This window comes from Hermetia illucens, chromosome 5 (genome assembly GCF_905115235.1).
Source record: "Hermetia illucens chromosome 5, iHerIll2.2.curated.20191125, whole genome shotgun sequence".
Lineage (NCBI taxonomy): Eukaryota > Metazoa > Arthropoda > Insecta > Diptera > Stratiomyidae > Hermetia > Hermetia illucens.
This window is the reverse complement of record NC_051853.1, coordinates 62,426,914-62,452,086: the sequence shown is the minus strand read 5'-3', so window position 1 is coordinate 62,452,086 and position 25,173 is coordinate 62,426,914. Positions and strand designations below refer to the sequence as shown.

General features: G+C 41.6%; 1 protein-coding gene and 1 long non-coding RNA gene across 3 annotated transcripts in view; one reads left to right on the top strand and one right to left on the bottom strand.

Moving 5' to 3' along the window:
- The window catches only part of LOC119656793 (protein MAK16 homolog), a 53,624-nt gene that overhangs the window by 26,742 nt on the left and 1,709 nt on the right, over positions 1–25,173 (bottom strand). Inside the window, exons 3-4 of the mRNA XM_038063401.1 lie at positions 21,316–22,030; positions 21,177–21,251 (exon numbers count right to left, since the gene is read on the bottom strand). Coding sequence (XP_037919329.1) covers positions 21,177–21,251; positions 21,316–22,030 — 790 coding nt within the window. The remainder of the gene's footprint in view (positions 1–21,176; positions 21,252–21,315; positions 22,031–25,173) is intronic.
- On the top strand, positions 6,363–7,232 carry LOC119656796. 2 transcript variants are annotated; one of them, XR_005250097.1, is made up of 3 exons: positions 6,363–6,821; positions 6,887–7,143; positions 7,214–7,232. It is a non-coding gene; the product is annotated as an uncharacterized LOC119656796 (long non-coding RNA). The 2 variants fall into 2 exon arrangements; XR_005250096.1 differs by lacking the exon at positions 7,214–7,232 and having other exon boundaries at positions 6,365–6,821; positions 6,887–7,186.

Here is a 25,173-nt window from a genome sequence, read left to right as displayed (position 1 = left end):
CATAATGACAGCTTGCAAGGTCCGGGCAAAACATTATTTCGTCACGACCATGGTGTTTTTCGATGAATTGCTTTAATTTCGGCAAGCATTGGCCGATATAAATGTCAGCATTGATCGCTTCTGATTTGTTTGATCGAATCAAAGGCTCTGAAACACCCTTCGATGAAATGGCTGCCCACACCAACACCTTTGGTTCAAATTTTGATTTGCCGGCATATTTAACATCATCTGATGTTGCTTCAATGTTGTCAGTATAAAAACCGTCGTTGCCACTCAATTCATGATGCGAGAATGTGCAGTACGATTCATCATCCAAAATTATGGATTTTCCATTCGCAAAGTGTTTGTCACGAAGTGCACGGCAGCATTTTGGTATTTTTTCGAGTTGTTGTTGTGTATATTTTGGTGCGCGTCGACGTTTACGATAAATTACGTTGTTTTTCTTCAAAATACGATGGACTGTATCTATCGAAACACCAAATTTTCGTCCCAATTTGCGTGTTGATTGACCAACCTTGTTTTTCGCACTTGATAGCAGACTTATGACTGTTCTGGCACCTAATTTGGATGGACCACCGCATTGCTTTTTGTTTTCGGGCTCTTTACCATCGCGACAATCCTTCAGAACACGGAAAATTGTTCTGCGAGAGATTGGCTTGTCTTTGAACATTTCAAGAATTTCACTAGAACTTAGTCCGCCAAACATGTTGGCGACAGATTTCCGTAAATCGAGCTTGTACGACATTTTGAATGGATCTAACTGCACAATTTGAGTTTGACAGTTCAGTAGGAGTACAGTTAAGTGTGACAAGTGCATTGGTTTACATTTGTGTGTTTGTTTATGCAATCAAATAAACGCCTGAAGTTAGTGCCAAAATTCATGATACACCCGTTAATGATTATTGTAGACTGTGAGATGCCAAGGCAAGATAGGGACCTCAAAGACTACCATAGGCGACAACTCCAAAACACACAATATAAAAGTATGAGATGAGTATGGAGTCCGGAAAGGATTTTCTTTGGATGCCATGATTTTCAACTCCATGTGCGAGGTGCAGACTCTTTTTCTGTATACGTTTTAACTGAGTTTTCACGCGCGACACCGCGCGGAATTGAGATACAAACCAGAGATCTGAACCGGGGAGGAGAAAAATGTGGGAGGGAAAGAAGAAAAGAGTGTCGGACGGAAGGAAAAAAGAAGAGGAGGAAGGAACAGTGGCAGGAGGAAGAAGGGAAGAGGAGAAGGAAAGATGGGGTAATGGGAGGGGAGTGGAGACGGGAACGAACGAGGGATAGAAGCGGGGGTGGAAAGGAAAAAAGCGATTGTTGAGTCTTTATTCCTCTATGTTCCACGCAATATTAAAAATAGGACCAGTGACGAAAAGCACTAACTAACTAAGTCCTTTTATTTGATACACACGGTCATATATTTTGTAAAAAAATGCAGCCACCTTTCGCATGTAGAACAGAAAATGGTACCACTTGCTACATGCAAAGGGATTCACAGACCACACATTCCCACCGAATTACGTGACAATAGGTTCAGCCGTTTTCGAGAAAATCAGGTCTGGCAGACAGAATCGATATTAATAAAATTTTGTTGTACACAAAATCTTCAAAATTGCGAAAAGCGTCTTCAATGGTATGGCCATATCATTCGTAGTGAAGAGGATTCTCTTGCTAAAGCTTGTCTAAACATCGAAATTGATTAGAACTGGCCAAACAGCGAACAACGAAAAAACGATGGCTTGATACACTAGATGGTGATTTGAGAGACGGTCGACTGTACCCGCATCAGGCCTATAATCGAGACAAACCGACTCGGCTACAAACGGGACGAAGGCTAAAGAAGAAGAAAATGGAATTGAATCTGCAACAATGAGATTATATTTAATTTTGTGATGACATCATTTCCATGGCTAAATCTGAGCTAATATTCATCCAATGAGTCATTACTGGAGGCGATACGTAGGTTATGAGTACAACATAAAATCCAAACAAAAGGCGGGTGAACAGCGTGCTAGGAATCAGTCGAAAAAGATGGCGATTCTCTTGTTTTTTTCCGATCACAACAGGGGGCTGAGCAAGAAATAAACAAGTCGGGAAACCGGAAGCTAGATGCTTCAGGTATGAAAGGTTTTGTGTATTTCTTTTATGAAGAGATTTGAATGTGCATTTGTCCCATTAGCAAGTAGCACGTAAAATATGCATATATTATGTGAAAATTTCCACTTTCAAGTGATATTGACATTCATAGCCTTGAATTTGCAGAGAAGCGACAGTTTTGGCCTAGCATAACTTTGTTAGTAATAGTGTGTTTTTCACCAAATTTGGCAGGATCATGCTCTATAGTATAGCCTACATGGCTGCAAATTTTGTGAATGTAGAGTGAACTTAAGATGGGTTTTCCTATCAATTACTAAAAATTATAGTAATGTACTATTATTAACTTTATTTGAACAGGTATCGGTATGGAGGGTATTTCGAGCCTAGGCAACATATAGTGGCAGCTCCCTGATTTTAGATTTTTCGGTTGAGTAGTTGCTGAGAATGGGTTCGTTGAAAAAATGAACACTTTTAACCCCCCGCACTCCCCACCTTTTCAACAAATGTCAAAACTGGGTTTCGAAAAGTACTAACCGAGACCTTTAATTTGATACCCCACATGACTATATTTGATGAAAAAAAAAAAAATTACACCCCCCTTTTGCATGTATGGGGACCTCCCCTTAAATTCGACGTAAAAGGATGCAACTCACTATATGCGTGAGCGTTTACAGTTCCCACCTTTCTACCAAATTTGGTGCCAATCGCTACAACCGTCTCCGGGAAAAATGCGTGTGACGGACAGACAGACAGACGGAAAGACAGACACACAAAACCTTAAAAAGAATCAAACTTAATAAGATCCAAAAAGTGGCATGTGTAGGAGCTACTGGAGCTGTGCACTCCTGCCCGGCAGATCCCCTCAATATACGCCTCCCCTCCACTCTGTTCCTTCATATTAAATTCGGTGTACCGTGCAGTACTGCCAGGCTCCGTGAGACCAATGTTGGACGATGAAGCCCTATGTCCATAGCAACATCCTAGACGAAGTTCCTCTGAAACTTTTGGTCTTCCCAGCGGACTACTACACAAACGGATATTCCGGATACGCACAGTGAGTGTAGCCGGGTCGTACGACATTCCGAGATTCGGCAGTGTATTTCAAACGTAGGTACTGGCGATACTGGAAGCCTGCGGATGGCATGATCCGAGTTCCAATAGTAAGAGTTTCACTCTGGCCGAAAGCCAGGCAGCTATTAAGACTTTATACTCAAAAACGACATCCTCCACACTTATGGACCAGTGCAGAGACGCACCGAATAGTCCGAGCGACAGGCTTAAAATCGCTCTCCTCTGGGTTACCTGTCAAAGGAGCATAGACTTGAATGAGCTGGCCGACGGGCTGGTCAGGCGAAGCTACGCCCTTGACAGTGAGCGCAGCGCGACTGTGAAAGAGGGGACTCTACTCGCAGTTAAGGGGGGATCTGACCCTCCTATAAGACCCAATTGCGAAAGATTTTGGGCCAGACGAACGCAAATACGTACAATATTACGGCGATTTTCACGGGGCGCTGGTCTATATGGGACTATGCCGTCAGACTTGGCATATCATACAATTCGTATTGTCGAAGCTGCAGGAAGGAGGGTGAAATCCCCAGGCACTTCCTTTGCGATAGCCCAGCTCTAACTAGTGTTAAGGTGCGGACCCTAGAGAACAATTCTTTGAGGGTTGTAGAGTGCATGAGTTGGCTGCTAGATTCTGCTCGCCTTGCCTTCCCACAGCAATCATGATCTTAGGAGTTTGCATGAAAACGGTACAATACGGCGCTAATTGAGGTTATCGGAACAGGGACTGATACCTTACTTCCCACACTGTGTTCTGCACCATGAGGTCAGGCAATGAACGACAAGATTGAATTGAAGGGAATAATATCTATTATCTTGTAATTTATCTACTAATTTGAAACTTTTTGATCAAAATAATAGTGGATAGAATAAGCAGAAAGAGAAGAACAAAGAGATGACCTTTTTTAAATCAGCGGGAGGAGTTTGCTGGAAAAAAACATTGAGTCTTTTTCACAACACACTGTCGAGAAAGTCTAATCCATTTTGGAACAGTCAGGACGAAAAGCCGTAATGACATAATCATTGCCATTGATATGTGCCTGAGGGAACTAAAAAAGCCGCAAAATACATGAAATATTCTTGAGCCTTCGCTAATCATTGAGCAAAAAACTTCTAAAAATAAAACCCATTGATAAACGATGCCGAGAAAGTTAGGACCATCTCGACGTTGTCCTTTGGGTTGCGATTGTCTAAAGGGAATGAACAAGTAGTACAATGGACCTGTAAACTGGAACTCCGCTCCTCCCCTCTTAATTAAAAAGCCCGAGGAAATGCAGCCTGGTCATTAAGTTCTCCTCACACGATTAGGAGTTGGAATGAATGCCATTGTAAAAATATGTTTGACTAGTTCATACGAAACAGTTCAATTCATGTTCACTTTCAAAACATCAAATTTTAAGCCGAAAGTAGTTTTGGCCGTTGTGCCAGCACAATTGAAAAGGTGTTATAGTACCTTGTAGGCTGTAAACCCTTGGAAAAACTCGAAACAGTGGAAACTCACGAATCAGAGTATATCACGCAGAAACCAAAGTTCCTAATCAATGGATAGCGCCATAATTGACACAGTTTCAATCGAAATCAAATGTTATATAAAATTAGTAGATTAACTCCTCGTAAAAAACGTTACGCAATGAGAAGGAACTAATAGGATACATTTAATGTGTACACACTGAAAAGTTAGTCAAAATGAAATTAAATAAACTTATTTGAAGTGATACTTTTCTAATCAAAAGCTTCATAAGATCAGAAGACAAAGCTGTCATTATGATACCATCTTGGCTGGATCGAGGAAGGGGGGATTGCGTGGTATGCTTTGTGTGGAATTGGGTTTGCAGCCTGTAGGCTTATATATCGAAGTTCATTTATATGAAAAGTCACGTCATGGGATTAGATACTCCCTTGATGATATGTTTGCATCGCAAGATTATTTCGTCTTTCTCATTGCTAGGTCAACATTTTTGATCTTCATTATAGGTCCCTATCGCATGCAAATGTTTTCACAGAGAATACTGACCGATTATTAGACCTGTTAGGTCGCGGTGGCGGAGCGGTTTGTATAGTGACTGGATGTCAAATACCAGCCGACTCAGCTGTGAAAGAGTACTTGAGTCAAATCAAGGTAATAGTCCTAGATTACCGAGCCATCAATCATGATTATTATAGCCTACCCCTCCTATTAATGAACGGATTGCTTGAGCTAGAATCTCGCAAATGGAGAATCCTCTCCCACAAATGGTGTTATTTTGCACATTAATCCGACCTCTCATTGCCATGAATACCTTTGTGCCGTACTGTCCATTTCAACATTATCTCGTTTTGACAACAAGCTTTTTGAGGTTTTGCTGACACCCCCATATCACTTTAGATCTGGTTTAGGGTGATACAATGACTTTTAATGTCCCTTGATTATTTGAGAGAATCACAGTCGTGCTTCGTCTGCATATTATCCTTGGCATACAGTTTTTCGCAAACCCTTCCACCCAAAAACAATGTGAAATGTTATGTTATATCACAACCCTAGTTCCGTCTTTTGCCTTAGAATTACCACAGCATAGTTCCCCAGCCCTCCCTAATTATCGTGGTCCCGAGTACAGAGTCGAAGCAATGTTGAATGACGTAAGATCACTACCCATCCCCAAGGATCGCATTTTCAACAAATAGAACACTATTCCCAATAAACTAGTAAATATGGTGCAAATCATGCCATCATTGAGGCAATTATAATACATCGAGATTGTGCTTTTTCTAGAAATTATTGCAGCCTAAAACATCATCAAGTAATGTAAGCATTAATTTACAGTAGGTAAACGAGGGTAATAACCGCGGAGGGATCTAGATCCAAATTGGATTGTTACGCTATCGATTATTATTATTATAGTCTAATGCCAGGAGTAGTATTAGATAATACTCTGCAAGAGCGTTTTTCTCTGAAACGACATAAAAGAACTGTAAAACCTTGACTGCTGCTGACCATCCCCCCTGGAGCTGTTCCTGCTCTACTTTCTACGCCAATTATGCGTGACTAAATCTCCCTTTCTTGATTGTAAAAAAGGTGACTCTCATGGCTTCGAATTTACTTGTTCCAAAAAACATCTATGCATACCCATCCACAAACTATTACCAACCAATGTCAGTTAGACAAAAAAGCCAATTTTACCTGGCCAGGTGATTTCATGGTCAAAGACGTCGTGAATCCGCGACACATTGTACCGAATCGCGTATTTACCAAGAGAGTGAGAGTGTAAACAGAATCTTCAATTAGGATGCTGTGCACGAGAGGCACAGTCTGGACTTGGTTATTTATTTATACGGAAAAAATTCCGGTTTATCAGAGTGACGTCACAGATAATTAACATTTCTTGTTATTTAATAGTGACACTGGACGGAATGGTTATTTGCTTATATTTGGATAGGAAAAGCGTCATTTGGGTGAGTCATTTGAATCGTTTATGATATCTTAGCTAGGGTTGCAGTCAAGTGTTACTTTGGAGCAAAGAACACTTGGGATTAGATAAAAAACTTGCTCCTAACCGATGTGAGGGATTTCAACCAGAGAGAACATGATACTCGCCCGCAAGTGATCATTGGCTTGTGAAGATTTAATTGGAATCCAATACTAAATTTCTTTGCCGTGTCAATTAGCACCCAACGTAAGTATTTTCGCACTCAGAGCGGTCACCTATTTGTAGCTGGTGTTTTTTTTTTGTTCTTTCAGTCGAAGCAGTCGAAATACATGCTTAGCTGATTCTGCAACCTTGGAAAACCCGATTCACACACGTATCACACTTGAAGTGGTCATTTCTGCATGGGAGTCTCTGGGCAGTGGCATAGCGAGAGGTAGGCCAACTCGTAATGCGGAATGCCGTTCAATAAATTGATCATTATGAAATCATGTACGAGTGGTCGCAGAAATGCAGACACCAATGCCTAAGGGACCATAAATGAACCGCATTTATCGAGTATAATAAAAATGTAAGCAAAATCTCTTTTAATTATTAAATTACGACAATAATAATTGTTTTTTTCTTTTATTGAAAACAAGGAAATGTGTGCAGTACAAAAGCGTGCATACGCTGGCTGTTTTGCTCGAAGTTATAATAATTAAAATAAAAAATCGATCATTTATGCCATTGGAAAGCAGTTTAGAATGCCTGCAGACAAATAGATCTTTCGGTATACTGAAAGTGAAATTGTATTTATGGCCTGGAAAAGAAATCTCAACACCATCTTTTCATTATATATTCGAACAGACCCCGCGCCCACCTTTCGTGCTTACCGTAATTTTCGTCAGTTTCTCAGAATTTCATTGATGCATATGTGAAGAATACATAAAGGTGCTAACTCCAGAAATTCGCCACCACACGTTGAGCAACAAGTTACTTTGTTAATTAAAGGTTTTGCGATATTGCCTTGCCCGATTATAGTAATCATTGACCAAATGGGGACCAACTTGCTCCACCTGTTTTAGGCCACGGATCCTCTTTCCGGACTTAGCACCCAAGTGATCTAAAATAAGAGACGAAACTTATGGTTTCGTACCAGGACAAATGCAACTCATCAGACGCTGATCACTTGAGTGCTTTCCGCTCTGAATCCCCCAGCATTGGCCACATAGGGTCTTTCCTTCAGATAATTGTGGAATAGTGTGTGTGGTTTAGATTCCCACACCATCTACTGAAAATTCTTGGGAGAACTGAAAAACATTGCCAAAATTCGATAACAATACTTAATAGGTGTGGTGTGAAAATTTTGCTGCTCGATTGATGACATCGAGGCAATGAGTGTCAAAGCGGAGCTTATTGTCGAAAGTGACTCCGAGGTCTTGAGTGGAATTTAAACAGGATAAGAAATGCCCGTTAAGAACTCCGCCATGCTATTAACATAGTACGCTGGTCCCAAGCCCAGATAAAGGAGGAGGGTTTGAAGCAACGTACTCTATACTATCCTCAGTAAAACAAAAATAAAATGCTGAGATCAGGGAAAGATCTGATCTCTCTTGGTGACAGGTCCCGCGACAGGCCGACCAAGCAAATGCATACAATGTCGTTACAAACATGATGACCGGATTGAGTCACAAGCCTCGGAAAAATGCTAGGGCGTCTACCTCAGTCGACGCGGCAGGACGGGCCCCGGTCCTATCGAGAAATGAGCAAGGGTTCTTGACGCATGGACGGCGTCAGGACGTAAGCAAGTTAGTTCGAACAAAACAAATATGTATCTCAATGTTGGTACCCTAACTGGAACGACCGAGGAACTCGCAAGAGCCCTTCGGAAAAGGCAAATTGATATCTGCGCTCTGCAAGAAACCCGATGGCCTGATGCTAAAAGCTGCGACATTGAATGCGAACGCGGTAAAAATGGTTATAAACTTCTCTATTTTGATAACCCACGCAATCAATATAGTGTTGGCATTGCCATCTCAGAGGGTTTCCGTGATGCCATTAAAGAAGTCGAACGATTTGATGATCGGCTGATGAAGGTCATCATTATATCAGCTGATCACACTATTCACTTCTTCACCGCGTACGCACCACAGACAGGTCGACCTGATGCCGAGAAAGATGCCTTCTAGCAAATTCTCGATGAAAAGACTTTTCACGTGCCTTCTGACGACTATATTATCATTGCCGGCGATCTTAATGGTTATGTGGGTGAAAAGGCAGACGGTAACAGGTGCCATGGGGGAAAGGGGTTCGGAGCGTGCAATGAGGGTGGCGAGCTTATAATCGATTTTGCGGACACCCATGACCTTGTACTTATGAATACATGGTTCATCAAACGATTATCTCATCTTCCTACATTTTATAATGGGAACAGTAAAGCGCAAAACGACTATATTCTCATAAGACACCAACATTTTACCACTATCACTGATTGCAAAGTCGATCCCTATGAGACCATCACACCTCAACATCGGCCGTTAATTGCCGTCTTGCGAATTAAGCCACCGATAAAACAGCGTGAGGAACGCACTGGCCCGCTGCGCATTAAATGGTGGCGATTTGGTGAGAAGAAAGAAGAAACGGTCTCACTCATACGATTGCCGACCATTACGAATGTGGAAGAATCATGGAACCAAATGAAAGACATGAGCCACAAAGCGGCCTCTGCAACCCTCGAAGTCACCAAGCCGGGTAAGCGGTACATCAACCGAGATACTTGGCTTTGGAATGATGATGTTGAAATGAAGGTCCGTGAAAAGAAACGCCTCTACCACAAATTTCTCGACGATAAAACGCTAGCTAATTGGCAAATTTATAAGAATGCCAACCGGGAAGCAAAGAAAGCAGTCACTGTCAACCGAGGGGACCATTACAAAAATCTTTACAATAAACTGGACACTCGGAATGGCGGGAGAGATCTGTATCGATTTGCTAAAAGCCGTAACGAACGTACACAGGATATCAAACACTTCTGTTGCGTTAACGACAAGAACGGTACTTTGCTTACCAACCGTCGAGCCGCAACGGATAGATCGCGAGAATACTTCGAATAGATTTCAACTGAAGAATTGGTTCATCCTCCACTTCCACAAGCATTGCCGGCATTTGGAGCACTTCCACCTGTCAGCGCAACTGAAGTCGAGGAGGCAATAAAACGAATGAAATCAGGAAAAGCCATAGGACCTGACGACATCGCATCTGAGCTCTGGAAAGCGAAGAGCTAGGACCCAACACTGTGGCTCAGTGAATTCTTTAATCGGGTTATTCAGGAAGGAAGAACACCATCTGACTGGCAAGAAAATACCACTGTTCCAATATGAAACAAGTCGGGAAACCGGAAGCTGGACGCTTCAGGTACGAAAGGTTTTGTGCATTTCTTAGTACGTAGCACGTAATATATGCATATACAATATTATGTGAGAATATCCATTTTCGGATGATATTGACATTTATAGCCTTGAATTTGCAAAGAAGCGACGACTTTGACGTATTATAACTTTGTTAGCAATAGTGCGATTTCCACCAAACTTGGTAACATCATGCTCTATGTTACACCCTATATTGTTGCGAAATTTCGTGGTCTTAGCATGAACTTAAGGGGGGTTTTGCAGCGAATTACTAAAAATTATAGTAATATACTATTATTAACTTTATTTGTGCAAATATCAGTGTGGAAGGTATTTCGGAGCCCAGGCACCGTACAGTGGCAGCCTCCTGATTTTTTTTAGATTTTTCGGTTTGGTAGTTTCTGAGAATGGCCCCCGTAAAGGAATGGTCACTTTCAACCCCCCGCACTCCCCACCTTTCCAACAAATGTCAAAACTAAGACCGGCTTCGAAAAGTACTAACCGAGACCTTTAATTTGATACCCCACATGACTATATTTGATGAAAAAAAAAATTACACCCCCCTTTTGCATGTATGGGGACCCCCCTTAAATTCGACGTAAGAGGATGCAACTCACTGTATGTGTGAGCGTTCACAGTTCCCACCTTTCTACCGAATTTGGTGTCAATCGCTGTAACCGTTTCCGAGAAAAATGCGTGTGACGGACAGACAGACAGACAGACAGACAGACAGACGGACAGACAGACAGACAGACAGACAGACAGACAGACGGTAAACCGATTTTAATAAGGTTTTGTGTTTACACAAAACCTTAAAAAGAAAGGTAGTCCAGCAAATTACCGTCCGGTCCGGTTACTTTCCCATACCATGAAAATTTTTGAACGCATTCTTGACATTCGCATTCGTGAAATCTTCGAAATAACCGTGAATCAAGCCGGATTTATCAAAAACTGCGGAACTACTGACGCAATACACGCAGCGCTGTTACTCATGGAGAAACACCGTAAGAAGTATGGCCCCCTTTACATTGCATTTCTGGATCTAGAGAAAGCGTGCAACACGAACTTATCTGGTATGCTTTACGACAACACTTAGTACCAGAAGATCTCGCGCACTGGATTCAATTGCTCTTCCACGATCCGAAAAGTAAAGTTCGATGTATGGCGGGTGTATCAAAACCGCTTCATGTCTCTGTTGGTGTTCATCAAGGAAGCGCCCTCTCACCACTCCTCTTTGTTTTTGTTATGGACACCGTCACGCGGGATATCCAACGTCCTGCGCCCTACACATTGCTTTATGCAGATGATGTTTTCCTAGCATCTGATAGCAAAAATGATCTCGAGCAACTTGTCCAAAAATGGAATGATCGTCTCATGCAACACGGTCTCAGATTGAATCTAAACAAAACTGAATTTTTGACGACCGATCCCCATGAAACAGGCACAATCACTGTCAGCGGCAGTGATCTGCCCAGAACTCAGCGATTTAAATACCTCGGGTCAACGCTATGAGCCAATGGAGAACTGCGTTATTAAATTGCTTCACGCATTAACGCAACCTGGATGAAGTAGCTGGTGTTCTTTGTGATCGACGTATCAACGAACATCTTAAATCTAAAATTTACCGCAATGTCGTCCGCCCTGTCGCCCTCTATGGTTCTGAGTGTTGGCCAACTATAAAAGACAATGAATGTCTTGCGGTAATGGAGACGAAGATGTTGCGTTGGACTAGTGGCGTCAAACGTTTTGATCACATCCGAAATGAAGATATCCGCCATCGTTATGGGGTTGCACCGATCGTGGAAAAGTTACGAGAGAGGCGTCTTCGATGATATGGACATGTAATTCGTGCGAACGAGAATTCACTTGCCAAGATTGGTCTGAACTTCGAAGTCGATGATAAACGACCAAAAAGCAGGCCGAAACAACGGTGGCTTGATACGCTGGATGGGGATTTAAAAGCCTCAAGATTGCACCCAGATCAGACATTCGATAGAGCCAAATGGCGAAACCGATCACGACGAGCCGATCCCGCTTGTGAACGGGAAAAAAGCTAAAGAAAAAGAAGAAGAAGGAATGCCCGTTAAGAGAGTAGGAGAAAGAAGTGTGTGAGGATTTTAGGGAGTAGTAAATACACTTTCACTGACACTTTCTCACGTTTAGCGCTACCTGACATCAGAAAGGAGACAGACCTCAGTGGCACAAGTGCTGAATGATACCTGCGTTATCTGAAGGAAGACCTAAAACCAAAGAAAAGACCTTGTCATCAGACAGATGTACAAGGCCTGAACTGTGAAGCTTATGTTCACCGGGATACGGTTTCGACTAGATTAGATACTGCTGGACGGAGTGGCTTAGCACCATAGTCCCTAAATAGCCAAGCTGGAAAGGAGCAGCACTATTGACGTGACAGTGTTTCTTTCTAAAGCCTCCGCACTAGAGACGGAAGATCTTATGGGCCTGGAGAGAATGAGGATCTCCATACGCCATTATGGAGAGTCTTCAGATGCAAGGTAGGGCAAGGGTAGACCCCTCAGGATCGGGGTGGATGACCGACCCCTGGAGGTGATCAAACGTCGAAGTTGCCGTATCAACAGTAGATTTGGCAACTAAAGTATGTACGTGCACAAGGAAAAACCGAGGACAAACAATTCGGGGGAGATATCGGGTGAAAACCTACCTACGTCCCCGGAGGAATCTCGGAGGTTATAGAGACAGAAAAGACTGGATCAAGCAGGGAAGTAAACCTGCAGCCCAGTGAAGAGGAGACGTGCAAGAAAGTGCTATGTCGGAAGAGGAAACTGGAAACTAGCAAAAGAGGGCAGTGGGCAGTGAGATAATTTAAACCAGTGACATCAACCGAAGTAGATGCCGTCTTCCAAAAACTACTCCAGAAAGACCTAGAAATAATTTTAGAGTCTCTTCTAAGGGTGGTAAGGTAAAGCATAGCCTTGGGATATACACCAAGGGCACTTCACACAGAAAAACTCTTAGTTTTATACTATGACGTAGGTCTGGGGTCCGCCGACTCTTACCCTATCTAGACATGTACACGTCTTCGGTTTCATTCAAATTTCTAACTCCATGATAAATTTGATCATGACCTTGAAACGTGTTATGAGTTCTACTATATTCTAGTGCAATAAAGGATTGGAGATAAAATAAAAAAAGCTCCTACGATCCAACGACAACCTAAAAATTGTAGTCCGTTCACTATACCATAAGATAACCCAAAAAAAGTTTACTGACGGTAATGACGCTTGCAACAGAGCTACAAAAAGTAGGGGAAGTTAGTAGAAAGAGAATGTTTTGCAAATGTCTACTTATTCCGCCCAGGGATATGGCACTATATAACTTTATATATCATTTATGAGGTCAATGTCTTTTCAAGGCAACTTCTACGTTGTTTTGACTACTCATACCCAGCAGTTTCTTGAAAAGGAATCATTAGTAGATATTAACGAGGTGCACTATAATCGCAAAAGCTACCGGTCAGGGGACAGCAATATCCATAAAAGTATAAGTGAATACTTGCGGTCACATAGCCGTTCAAGAACATACGAAAGGCATCCCTGACAGAGAAGGTTTGATGCAAGCAGTTTTTATTTAAAATTATCGGACAAGCTATGCTTATCAGTAATAACCCCTTGAATTTTATTGTAATATCAATGAGTTGTGCCTAAAATTCAGAATTGTCCTCCATTTACCTGACAATGATCTTACTTTAAGAGTATTATTACTGACGCTACCGAGCTGCTCATAATAGTTCTTGTTAACATCTATACAAACGTTTTGTTTGTGTTTTAATATAAAATTCATTAAAAATAATTCCGCCCGCTTTGCTTTTAGCGAAATATTCTTTGAGTAATCAACGGACTTGATTCGTTACTACTACGTAGGGAAATTTAAAGTTGTAGCCGAGAAGAACAACTTACCATAAAAGGAATTATTGGCTTGAGAATGACGTGAATGGTTGGAATCAACTACTCAAATTAGAAGACGTTAATATCTCAATCAAAAGCTTTTTAATACGGTTATATACAATTCCAACAATTACAGTTCGAAACGAAAGAAATAGCAGCAAAAATATTGCACTAAACAGAAGCAGTTGGGGGTAGTTTTCAGGAAAGTGAGAAACAACTTCATATTCTGCCTGCTAAAACGGATGCCTTTAAAAGATTCTGAGCAAGGAGACTAACATGATCAGCTAATTGTGAGTTCACACAGCTAGAAAAATGCCGAATCAAATATGATACCCAACGAATGAACCTAGTCAGTACTATTTCTAGTTTTCAAAGTGCAAGAGGCACATAATGACTCATTTCATTTAATTTCACAAGTTAGCGAATAAACTCGATAGTAAAATGTAAATGTACTTTTATGGCTTTCTACTTGTTAGTTGTTCATTAAATTAAACATAAACAATCCCAACAAGTTGCCTGCTGAGATTGCGTAAAATGAGTGTGCTTGGCAAATAGGGAGAGAAGTTTATAGTTTACTTATTCCAAATACTTTTAAGTGTGCAGATATCCAGAAATGATTTTGCAACTATAATATGATATGTCATCATTTTTATTTTAAAATGAAACTGTCACCATGAATTAGCATATAATCTTCTGTAACTTCACTGAATAGCAAAACTTGACCCCACCTCCAAACTTAATCATCATCATCATCAACGGCGCAACAACCGGTATCCGGTCTAGGCCTGCCTTAATAAAGAACTCGAGACGGTTTTGCGCCGAGGTCCACCAATTCGATATCCCTAAAAGCTGTCTGGCGTCCTGACCTACACCATCGCTCCATCTCAGGCAGGGTCTGCCTCGTCTTCTTTTTCTACCATAGATATTGCCCTTATAGACTTTCTGGGCTGGATCATCCTCATCCATACGGATTAAGTGACCCGCCCACCGTAGCCTATTGAGCCGGATTTTACCCACAACCTGACGGTCATGGTATCGCTCATAGATTTCGTCGTTATGTAGGCTACGGAATCGTCCATCCTCATGTAGGGGGCCGAAAATTCTTCGGAGGATTCTTCTCTCGAACGCGGCCAAGAGTTCGCAATTTTTCCTGCTAAGAACCCAAGTTTCCGAGGAATACATGAGGACTGGCAAGATCATTGTCTTGCACAGTAAGAGCTTTGACCCAATGGTGAGACGTTTCGAGCGGAACAGTTTTTATAAGTTGAAATAGGCTCTGTTGGTTGACAACAACCGTGTGCGGATTTCATCATCGTGTTATCGGTTGTGATTTTCGACCCTAGATAGGAGAAATTATCAACGGTCTCAAAGTTGTAGTCTTCTATCTTTATTCTTCCGGTTTGACCAGTGCGGTTTGATGTTGTTGGTTGGTTGGTTTTTGGTGCTGACATTGCCACCATATACTTTGTCTTGCCTTCATTGATGTGCAGCCCAAGATCTCGCACCAATCGCCGCCTGGTCGATCTGGATGAAGGCCGTTTGTACGTCTCGGGTCGTTCTTCCCATGATGTTGATATCGTCAGCATAGGCCAGTAGTTGGGTGACCTTAAAGAGGATCGTACCTCTTGCATTTACCTCAGCATCACGGATCACTTTCTCGAGGCCCAGGTTAAAAAGGATGCATGATAAGGCATCCCCTTGTCGTAGACCGTTGTTGGTGTTCAATGGTCTTGAGAGTGATCCTGCTGCTTTTAGCTTGCCTCGCACATTGGTCAGGGTCAGCATAGTCAGTCTTATCAATTTCGTCGGGATGCCGAATTCTCTCATGGCCGTGCACAGTTTTACCCTGGCTATGCGATGAACAGATAGTGCAACTGATGTCCATATTCCAACAGTTTTTCCATCGCTTATCGCAGAGAGAAAATTGTGATCTGTTGCTGATTTGTCTGGAGTGAAGCCTCTTTGGTATGAGCCAATGATGCTCTGGGCGTAGGGGGCTATCCAGCTTAGCAAGATAGTGGAGAATATCTTATAGATGGTACTCAGTAACTTGATACCTCCATAATTGCTGCACTGTGTGATATTTCCCTTTTTATGTATGAGACCGATAATGTCTCTTTGCCAGTCGTCAGATATTGATTCGCTGTCCCACACCTTGAGCACAATGAACCACTTGATGTAATTGGTCGCCTCCATATTTAACCAATTCGGCTGTAATTCCATCGGCTGCTGGCGACTTATGATTTTTAAGCCGATGAATTGCATGTACTGTTTCTTCTATACTTGGTGGTGGCAGTATTTGTCAGTCGTCTTCAGTTGGCGGGACCTCCAACTCGCCGATGTTCAAAATATAGCATTTATAATAAGAAGGAAAGAAATAGCTTCCCTTTTCGCTGATTCGAACCAAAAAGGATGATGAGAATCACCCTGATTCACTAGATTGTACTACAAAGCGGAGGCTTGATTAAAATCAAGCACTAGCCAAAGATATCTAACGAACCGTGAAAATGCTTTTCCGAAGGTTGTTTGTTAAAACAAACTTGTTGTTCTTCCTCCGTAATGTTTGCAATCTTTATGTTCTCACCATTCGCGAATTCTTGTGCTACTTCCACTTACTTGCTCTTTTAGCTTCAGCTTTAATCATTTTTAAAAAGAAACTTAAAGTTTTATGGTAACATCTTTCTTTGTAAGTACAATATATTAGTGAAATGCCTTTCCGTTCATTGTAAAACGGAATTCAATAAGTAAGATAATTTCATTTTCACACTATAAAACTAAAAAAAAAACTATTGAATTTTACCAAAAAAACAGCAAAATTTTTTCCAGCTCCAATATTTTGGGGGCTTATGAAATGAAGTCATGTAGGCATTGCTCGAATTAGTAATGAAATATTAATTTGATTCTGCAAAAAGTACTTCTTAAGAACAAATCGATTAGATATGAAGAACGTCCCAAACGCTGCACATGGGATGTACATTCCATCTCTTCAATTGCGTGTCAGGGTGGTTGAAGACTCGATCATCGAAAGGTTTGCGAAAAGATGCAAGTTCTTTCATCGTGCGGTATACTATCAACTTCCTTGACCAGCGCAAAAATTAATTCCATTTTGTCACGCCGCACACTACTTTGAAAGATTTTCCACGGTATCGCAACTCGAGTACGTCACATTTTCTATTGCCCGCAGCGGTCAATGGAACCTTCAATCCCTTCTGTTCATCGATCCGCTTCCACGATTCCGCAATTAACCAGATTTTGTGACATCCTGCGTCCTGCGTAGCACTCGCATTTTTGATGGCGGAAGGTTCAGCGAGATAGCTCTCCCACTCTCGAGTGACCGCTGGATCATATAAGCGTTCAATATTGAATTAGGAGGGTCGCAGCTCTTCGACCCTGTGAGATGTGGTGGACGCAGCATGCAAGCAGAAATAAGCGAGTATCAGATAAGCATCCCTTCCGAGCCCCATAGCGGCGCCTTTTTGTTACAGACATAAAAAAGACAACTAGCAAATCTACTGCAAATCGCAAAGTTGTCAATCTTATTGTTCGTACGATGCTGATCAATTGAAACCCAATTGACCTTATGGCAACTCCGTGCTCGAACAATGTGCCACCAATGGTGGAAGCTGCGGAAACCCACAATCCTTCCACCATCATTATTACAGTTACCAAGACCGTATTTCGCCATCACATGTCCAAGCAAATTATTGCCAGAGCTCACCTTGGAATTCAGATCACCCATAGTTGCAGTGCATAATATCACTATAAAATTGTGATACTCATTAACCTGGATCAGAATCCTGGTAGAAAGCGGCTTACAAGAAAAGGGGAGCACACCTTGTGGTAGCCGTCAGGAGTAATCTGACGCTGGGTTCACGTCTGCTATTACTTGGCTTTCCAGAGTACAAAGGCGCATTGCCGCAAGAAGGAAGCGAAATACTTTCCAGAGTCCCACCACCTTACTTAACTTAGACGTAGTTGCAATGTTTCGAAATTTGCAGGCTTCTAGTCCACAAATGTCTATCCCTTTTAATTGCCTTTTACGACTAGCTGGGAAGACTTCGAGTGTATTTTTAAGTCTCAACTTGTGTTTGATGCTTAAAAATCATTATTTAGATGATTTCCTAACACAAGTCTCGAGTCAGTAAACTAGCGGAAATAGAGATGTAATCGAATTCTCACTACTAATCCAGTACCACGAGGATGAATTCCAGGGAAAATGGGCTGCCGAACAGCTGCTATCCTTGCAGAAGACCCTAAACTGATAATAAAGGACAATAGGCATGGTTGCATTTAAGAATCAACAGCCAGCAAACTACACAAACTATACAATTTTAAAAGCTTCCTTAACTTCAATCAGTGAACTGTGGAATTCCATTGTCACTGGCAACCAATACAAAAACAGTGGACAGCAAACATCCACCTCACCTAACATGCCGAATCTTGCGTTGCGAACTACCACCTCCAGAAGATTTCAGGTGCCCCTTATGGCTCCGATTTCCAACAATGCCGTCTAACATTTAGCAACGGCTTTCAATATAAAACTCTCACGAAGAAGTACTCCGGAAAGATGGAATTCCATCAAACAGTTCAATACTGTGGGCTATTTCCTAAACCCCACGGCGCAGTCATCAAGTTCAAGTTAAAATGTTCATGCTGTCTACGAGGTTAGACAATTAAGTAATGAGACTGATTTTATTGCCGCGCTTGTAGTAAACCTGCAACCTTTAAATTCCCTCCCCCTTCCCCGGCATCCTTCCCATCTCCATTGATATATTCACCATCGCTCCAGCTTGTTCAGTTCGTCTGGTGTGTCGTGTTGAGTAGGCATGTGTTGGTGGTGTTCGTCACGAAAATGGAGTAACGAGCAACGCGTCGCGATAAAATTTTGCGCCAGATTGGACGAAACAGCTTCGGAAACGTTCGCTAAAATTGTAAAAGTGCATGGTGATAGTGCTCTTAGTCGTGCTCAGGTGTTTCAATGGCATAAAGAGTTCAAGGAGGAGCGTGAAAACGTGGAAGACGAGGCGTGGAGCGGGAGACCAGTCGAGATGCGGACTGACGCGAATGCGCAGCGTGTGCGCGCCCTAATCCATGAAGATCGGCGTTAGCAGTTGTGCGCGAAGATGGTTCCAATGAACCTTTCTGAGGAGCAAAGTAGCATCGAATGACCATTGCAGAAGACCGTTTGGAACAAGTGGAAAACGATCCCACGCTACTTGATCGATTGCCTTCTTAACTAGCCAACACTAGCTGCGCGATTCCAACAATTCAAATCTAGATAACTATAATAATAATAATAATAATCGTTGGCGCAACAATCCATATTGTATCTGGGCCTTAAAGTGTGTTAGAGCACTTCATTCAAGACCGTAACAGTACACTACAGTATATTGTAGGAAACAATGTGGTCAGCATTGCGCTCGCCGGAAAATAATTACCCTGATTTGACTCAGGTACTCATTCACAGCTGAGTCGACTAGTATCCGACGTCAAATCACGATACAAATCCCACTGCCACCGCGACCTTCCGTACGACAGCCTTGTGCTCTAACCACTCAGTTATCCTGACACTAGCTTTTAATGCTAGCCTTTATAACAAAGCTTACTAGTAACCCACTTTAGACCCTCGATAGATCGTCTCCCGGTCATTATGAAACTCGACAAAAGAGCTAATCTACCTCAACAGAGCATTGCATTTTCAATAATTATAATAAAACCGACTGCTAATGAAGTCATTCTGCTGCTTTAGCTTCAAGCCATATTCCAGCAGGATGAATTTTGAATCTCCGGCCACATTTTATCACTCCACAAGAGACAATATTCGTAGAATCAAACCCGACGACCCCGAAAATATGAACGTGAACTATGGAAGATTTAAATGGAATAAGCACCTGAGCAGCTGCAATCTTTGGTCTGATCACTTACAACAAACTTACATGCAAAAGATGCTAGAAGATTTGCAACCTTACAGTTGGCATATTAGTTCACGTCCATTTGAAGTTACCTCAGACATCAAAGAAGCTAAAAGCCCAAAGACTTGATAGTTGAGCTGTTAGCTAACGACCCACCTGAACCTCTTGATGTCATCTCTGATTATTTCAGAACACTGGAAAAACAGAAAAGTAATTCCAATGTTACACCAGGAAAGAACGAAAAACTATGTGAATCTTACCGCTCCCATCATCATATCATCGCCTGTTACCAAGCCGCTCAAAGCTCATAAGCCATATTCATTTTCGTAGGACACATAGCGCCATGACGACTTTGGATGCTATACCCTCCCCAATTTACAACCACGTACTTGTATCCGAACAATTTCGGTAAAGATTGACCCAACAAAGGCTTTTACTACGACCAGCTGCAAACAATTTCTGGATATCTGCCGTATGGAATCAAAAAATCAAATAGATTACCAATTATCTAGCTCGTAGATAGTACAGAGTTTAGGTACAATCAACCCAACTGTTATCTTCGACTCTGTTCAACTTGTGTTGTCTACCAGAGCTCCCTACATCACTTGAAGAGCTTCAAATCATGGTAACTACTCGATTTTGTTTTTGTCATTTCAAACATGTCCACTGATCAACAAATACTTTGAAGAACTTAACAACTTCTTGGTCGGCAGAAGCTTTTATCTAATTCCACAACGACCAAGATTAAGCTAGGGATATCAGTAGTCAATCGTCAAAAGTCAGTAGTCAAATTAACAACCCTAGAATGCATGGCTACATCGTCTTCACTGCACTGTATTCCGAATATGTAAGAAAATGGGAAACCATAACAAAAATCCTATCCGTAACGTAACCTACATGATCGATAGATATGTAACAAAATAATGAAGATCCCATTTGGTCTTCTAACTTGAATGATACTCAATGGACGAGCATTCAGGTCTGTCAGAATGCCGCTCTTCGCATAGTGACAAGCTGCCTCCTAACGTCAGACCACCTGCATTAAAAGATCAAAACGCTGCTTCTATCGGGGTGGTGCTCACGATGGCTGCTTCTCTTGGCCTCGATATGGAGAAGGCTGAAACAGACTTCTGAAATCGAATAGAACTGCTGGAACAACAGCAATATGTGCTAGAATCCAGCCAGATTTCTTAGTATTTTTTTTTTGTTTTTAAGTTGCTTCTTAAAGGGTTGATTTTCTAAAATTACTAAAATCCCCGGAGTGAACTATAAATCAAACCGCTTCACAATAACCACAACTAGTCACACTGTCTACCTAATGAATTGATCTGGATTGTGGTGCTTCCATACGAAAGAAAGAAATCTTAGTAAAAAACTCACCTCAATATCAGAACCCTCATCTGATTCGAAATCACTGCCGACCTCAACTTCCTCTCTTTGTCCAGAATCACTCTCCTGGAAGGCAGAATCAAAACCATTTATAATTATAAAAATACGTCGAATCACTTCAAATTATTACCTCATCCTCTGAATCGAATTCCACATCGTCATCCTCATCCAAATCTTCGTCTTCCTCTTCATCTTCCATGTCCGAATCCGCTTCAACGTACTCATCGACCATATTCAACTCTTGCCTTACGTCTTCATCCAATTCCATTTCGCGCTCCGTTTCAAGATCATCATCTTCCTCCGCCTCAGCTTCCTCATCGTCTTCGACTTCTTCCGCTTCCAGAGCTTTATTGAATGCCGTTTGTGGGAAATTGTAAATATCTTGATATGTTCCCTTCTTCAGACGTTCTAACAATTCCTTTTCAATTGCATTATCTATTTTAGCAGCAACGAGGGCCTTTTGTTCTCTACGAATTTCACGACGTTCAATTTTACGTGATAAGGGCACAATGAGTTTCTGTCTGCGTAATTTCAGTTTACGCATTCGTATGAGATATTGTGTGATTTTTATGAACCTTTGTTTGCATTTTGCTATGACGTATTTGTTCCAGAAGACAAGGTTCTCGTTGATTTGTTGGATTGCCTTTTCGAAATTTCGTGACAATTTTACTTTTTCCCAAAGCTTTCCAAGAAAATGTGATCTTTCGGCGGTTTTCATGTACAAATAGATGATACCCTTTTCTTCGCGAACTGTGGCATATTGGCTATTGGCTAGAGGACATGTGGAACGGTTGCACAAGCCCGTTAAGTTGTATTCGTTTCGACAGAAGTTTTGTGTTTCTGTTCTGTAAAGATATATTAGAAAAAAATGAAATATAAACACTTGTGATTTTTCGCTGAATTAAAAATCCAAATTTATGTATAAAGCAGAAAAGTCCATCAAAAAGATGAAAGAAGCTCAACATGCTTCCGGATAAAATTTTTCCTGAAACCTTTTGAATCGTGCCCAAGCCCTTCAATAGCACAATCCGTTTATGAGAAGTCTCAAGAAGGAATACCCAGTTATAAACACTGTTCTAGCAAGAATGCCAAGCCCTTCAGATGGGTGTTGAGACATGTATCCCAAAGATTATATCTGCACATTGGTCAAAGGTGCCAACTAGAACTCGAGGGAATGTGACCTTAAGAAGCTAGGAGGTCTGAAAATCGGCTCGAGAAATCACGTCTGCCATCGAATTTGGGTATTTATAAAAAACAGCTTCCAAAATTCTGAAATTTTTTTGTATACCTAAAATATTAATAAATATATGCGCAAAATTTTAAAACGATATCTTCCTTCTATAAAAAAGCAAAATTATGCCAAAAAATTTTTTTTGAAAATATAACCTAAAAGCCCCCTAAATGACCGTGTGAGTGAAAAGGGTTTGAAGCGTGCAATGAGGGTTGCGAACGTATAGTCGATTTTGTGGACACCCATGACCTTGTACTTATGAATACATGGTACATCAAACGATTGTCTCTCCAAATGAAGGTTCGTGAACAGAAACGCCCCTGCCACACCTGACATTGCATCTGAGCTCTGGAAAGCGAAGAGCTGGGACCCAACACTATGGCTCAGAGAATTCTTCAATCGGGATATTCAGAAAGGTAGAACATCATCTTTTTGGCAAGAAATACCACAGTCCCAACATAGAAAAAGAAAGATAGTCCAGCAGAATGTTCAAATTACCGTCCGATCTGGTTGCTTTTCCATACCATGAACATTTTTGAACGCATTCTTCACAACCGTATTCACGAAATCGTTCAAATAACCGAATCAAGCCGGATTTGTCAAGCACTGCGAAACTACTAATTGAAGAAGACATTTGACCGTGTGCCACACGAACTCATCTGGTATGCGGTACGATAACACCTAGTGTCAGAAGAACTCGTGAGCTGGGTTCAATTGGTTTATCATAACCCGAAAAGTAAAGTTCGAAGTGTGGCGGGTATATTAAAACCGCTTCATGTCTCTGTCGATGTTCATCAAGGAAGCGCCCTCTCACTATTCCTCTTTGTTCCGGCTATGGACACTGTTGCCGGGACATGCAACGTCCAGCGCCCTATACACTGTTTTATGTAGATGATGTTTTCTTAGCGTCTAATAGTAAAAATGATCTCGAGCAACTTGTCCAAAAATGGAATCGCCTCATGCAACACGGTCTCAGATTGAATCTAAACAAAACTGATTTATTTACGACCGATCCCCATAAAACAGGCACAATCACTGTCAGCGGCAGTGACCTGCCCAGAACTGAGCGATTTAAATACTTCGGGATTAACGCTATCATCCAATGAAGTACTGCGTTTTGAAGTTGCTTCACGCATTAACGCAATCCCGATGAAGTGGCGTTCCACAACTGGTGTTTTTTGTGATCAATGTATCAACGAACGTCTCAAATCTAAAATTTACCGCAATGCCGTCCGTCCTGTCACCCTCTATGATTCTGAGTGTTGGCCGACTATAAGGGACAATGAACGGCATCTTGCGGTAATGGAGACGAAGATGTGGCGTTGGACTAGTGGTGTGACACGTTTTGATCATATCTGAAATGAGGATATCCGCAATCGATATGGGGTTCCACCGATCGTGGAACAATTGCGAGAGAGGCGGCTTCGATGGTATGGTCGGATAATTCGCGAACATCGAAGTCGATGGTAAACGAGCAAAGGGCCGGGGGCTTGATATGCTGGATGGGGATTTAAAAGCCTCGAGATTGCACCCAGATCAGGCATTCGATAGAGCCAAATGGTGAAACCGATCACGGTGAGCCGAACCCGCTTGTGAAAGGGACAAAGGCTGAAGAAAAAGAAGAACAATAGAATTTTGTGGCAGAAACCGACACCCTCATCCCCGCGCTATTGCCGCTTAATCAGATTCAAATTTATCAAGGAGGCTTCGGATGTGACTAAAGAAGAAATTACTTGCTGTATGCAAGTAAATGCCATAAAGGAATTGCAAAACACTGAAGTGGAAAGCGGAGATAAATCTTATATTACTTATTACTTACTCTACGATGCTAATAATGATTGACGAAAAATATGCAATGCTGCCACTAATACAACATCTACAATGAGGCTATATGTGTAGTCTAATTTCAAAAGATTTTAATTGGTTGGAAAAAAAGAAACGGTTAACGGAGGCTCTAGATTTTGATCTGTCAATCCTACATGCCAGGATTTGTCTTTTTGAATCTGTATTCCATTTAACCTATAATTTGCTTGTAAAAAAGTGACGGTTAACATCCCAAAGAGAAAAACAAACCCTCAAAGAAAGGAAGCTTGCTATGCAAGGTGAATTCAAGAGGAAGATGGGTCTCATAGTAGATGTTCCGAAGGCAAATTTTGGCAAAACAAACGATGGCAACACTGCTAGACGATTTTTTGCCGATTATGAACGCTTTGTTAAAATTACCGGTATTGACATCAATTTCATCTACCGCCTCAAAATAATCCTGGAAGTATTGTCCAGTGGACACAAGGTAAACATGAAAAAAATTCTCTGTTTATGCTAGAGAAACAGAAGAGCTTTATAAAGATCTACCCATGGCATCCCGTAACCCCAACACTACACAAAATACTAATACATGGATCCAATGTTATTGAGAAAGCTCGACTGCCAATAGGTCAATTATCGGAAGAAGCAGCAGCGACTTATTTTGTGCCTGCCTACTTAATTTACATAGTATAGCCATAAGTTCTGTCAGTCGATGCGTAATGTTAGGTCCCCGAAACTGGTAACACTGCGCACGGAGAGTACCTAACCATACCCCACTTCCGTCAGACTTTCAGGTTCCGAAGGTCACAGTGTGACTGTAGATCTATTATAGGCAGTACCCTTACAAAAATGACCCCACTTGCAAATGTGCTTGCAGAAGCTTATCTGTACACATCAGAGACGCTAAACAAGGAAAAGGCATAATCTTCGTCAAATCGTATTGGTAAGAGA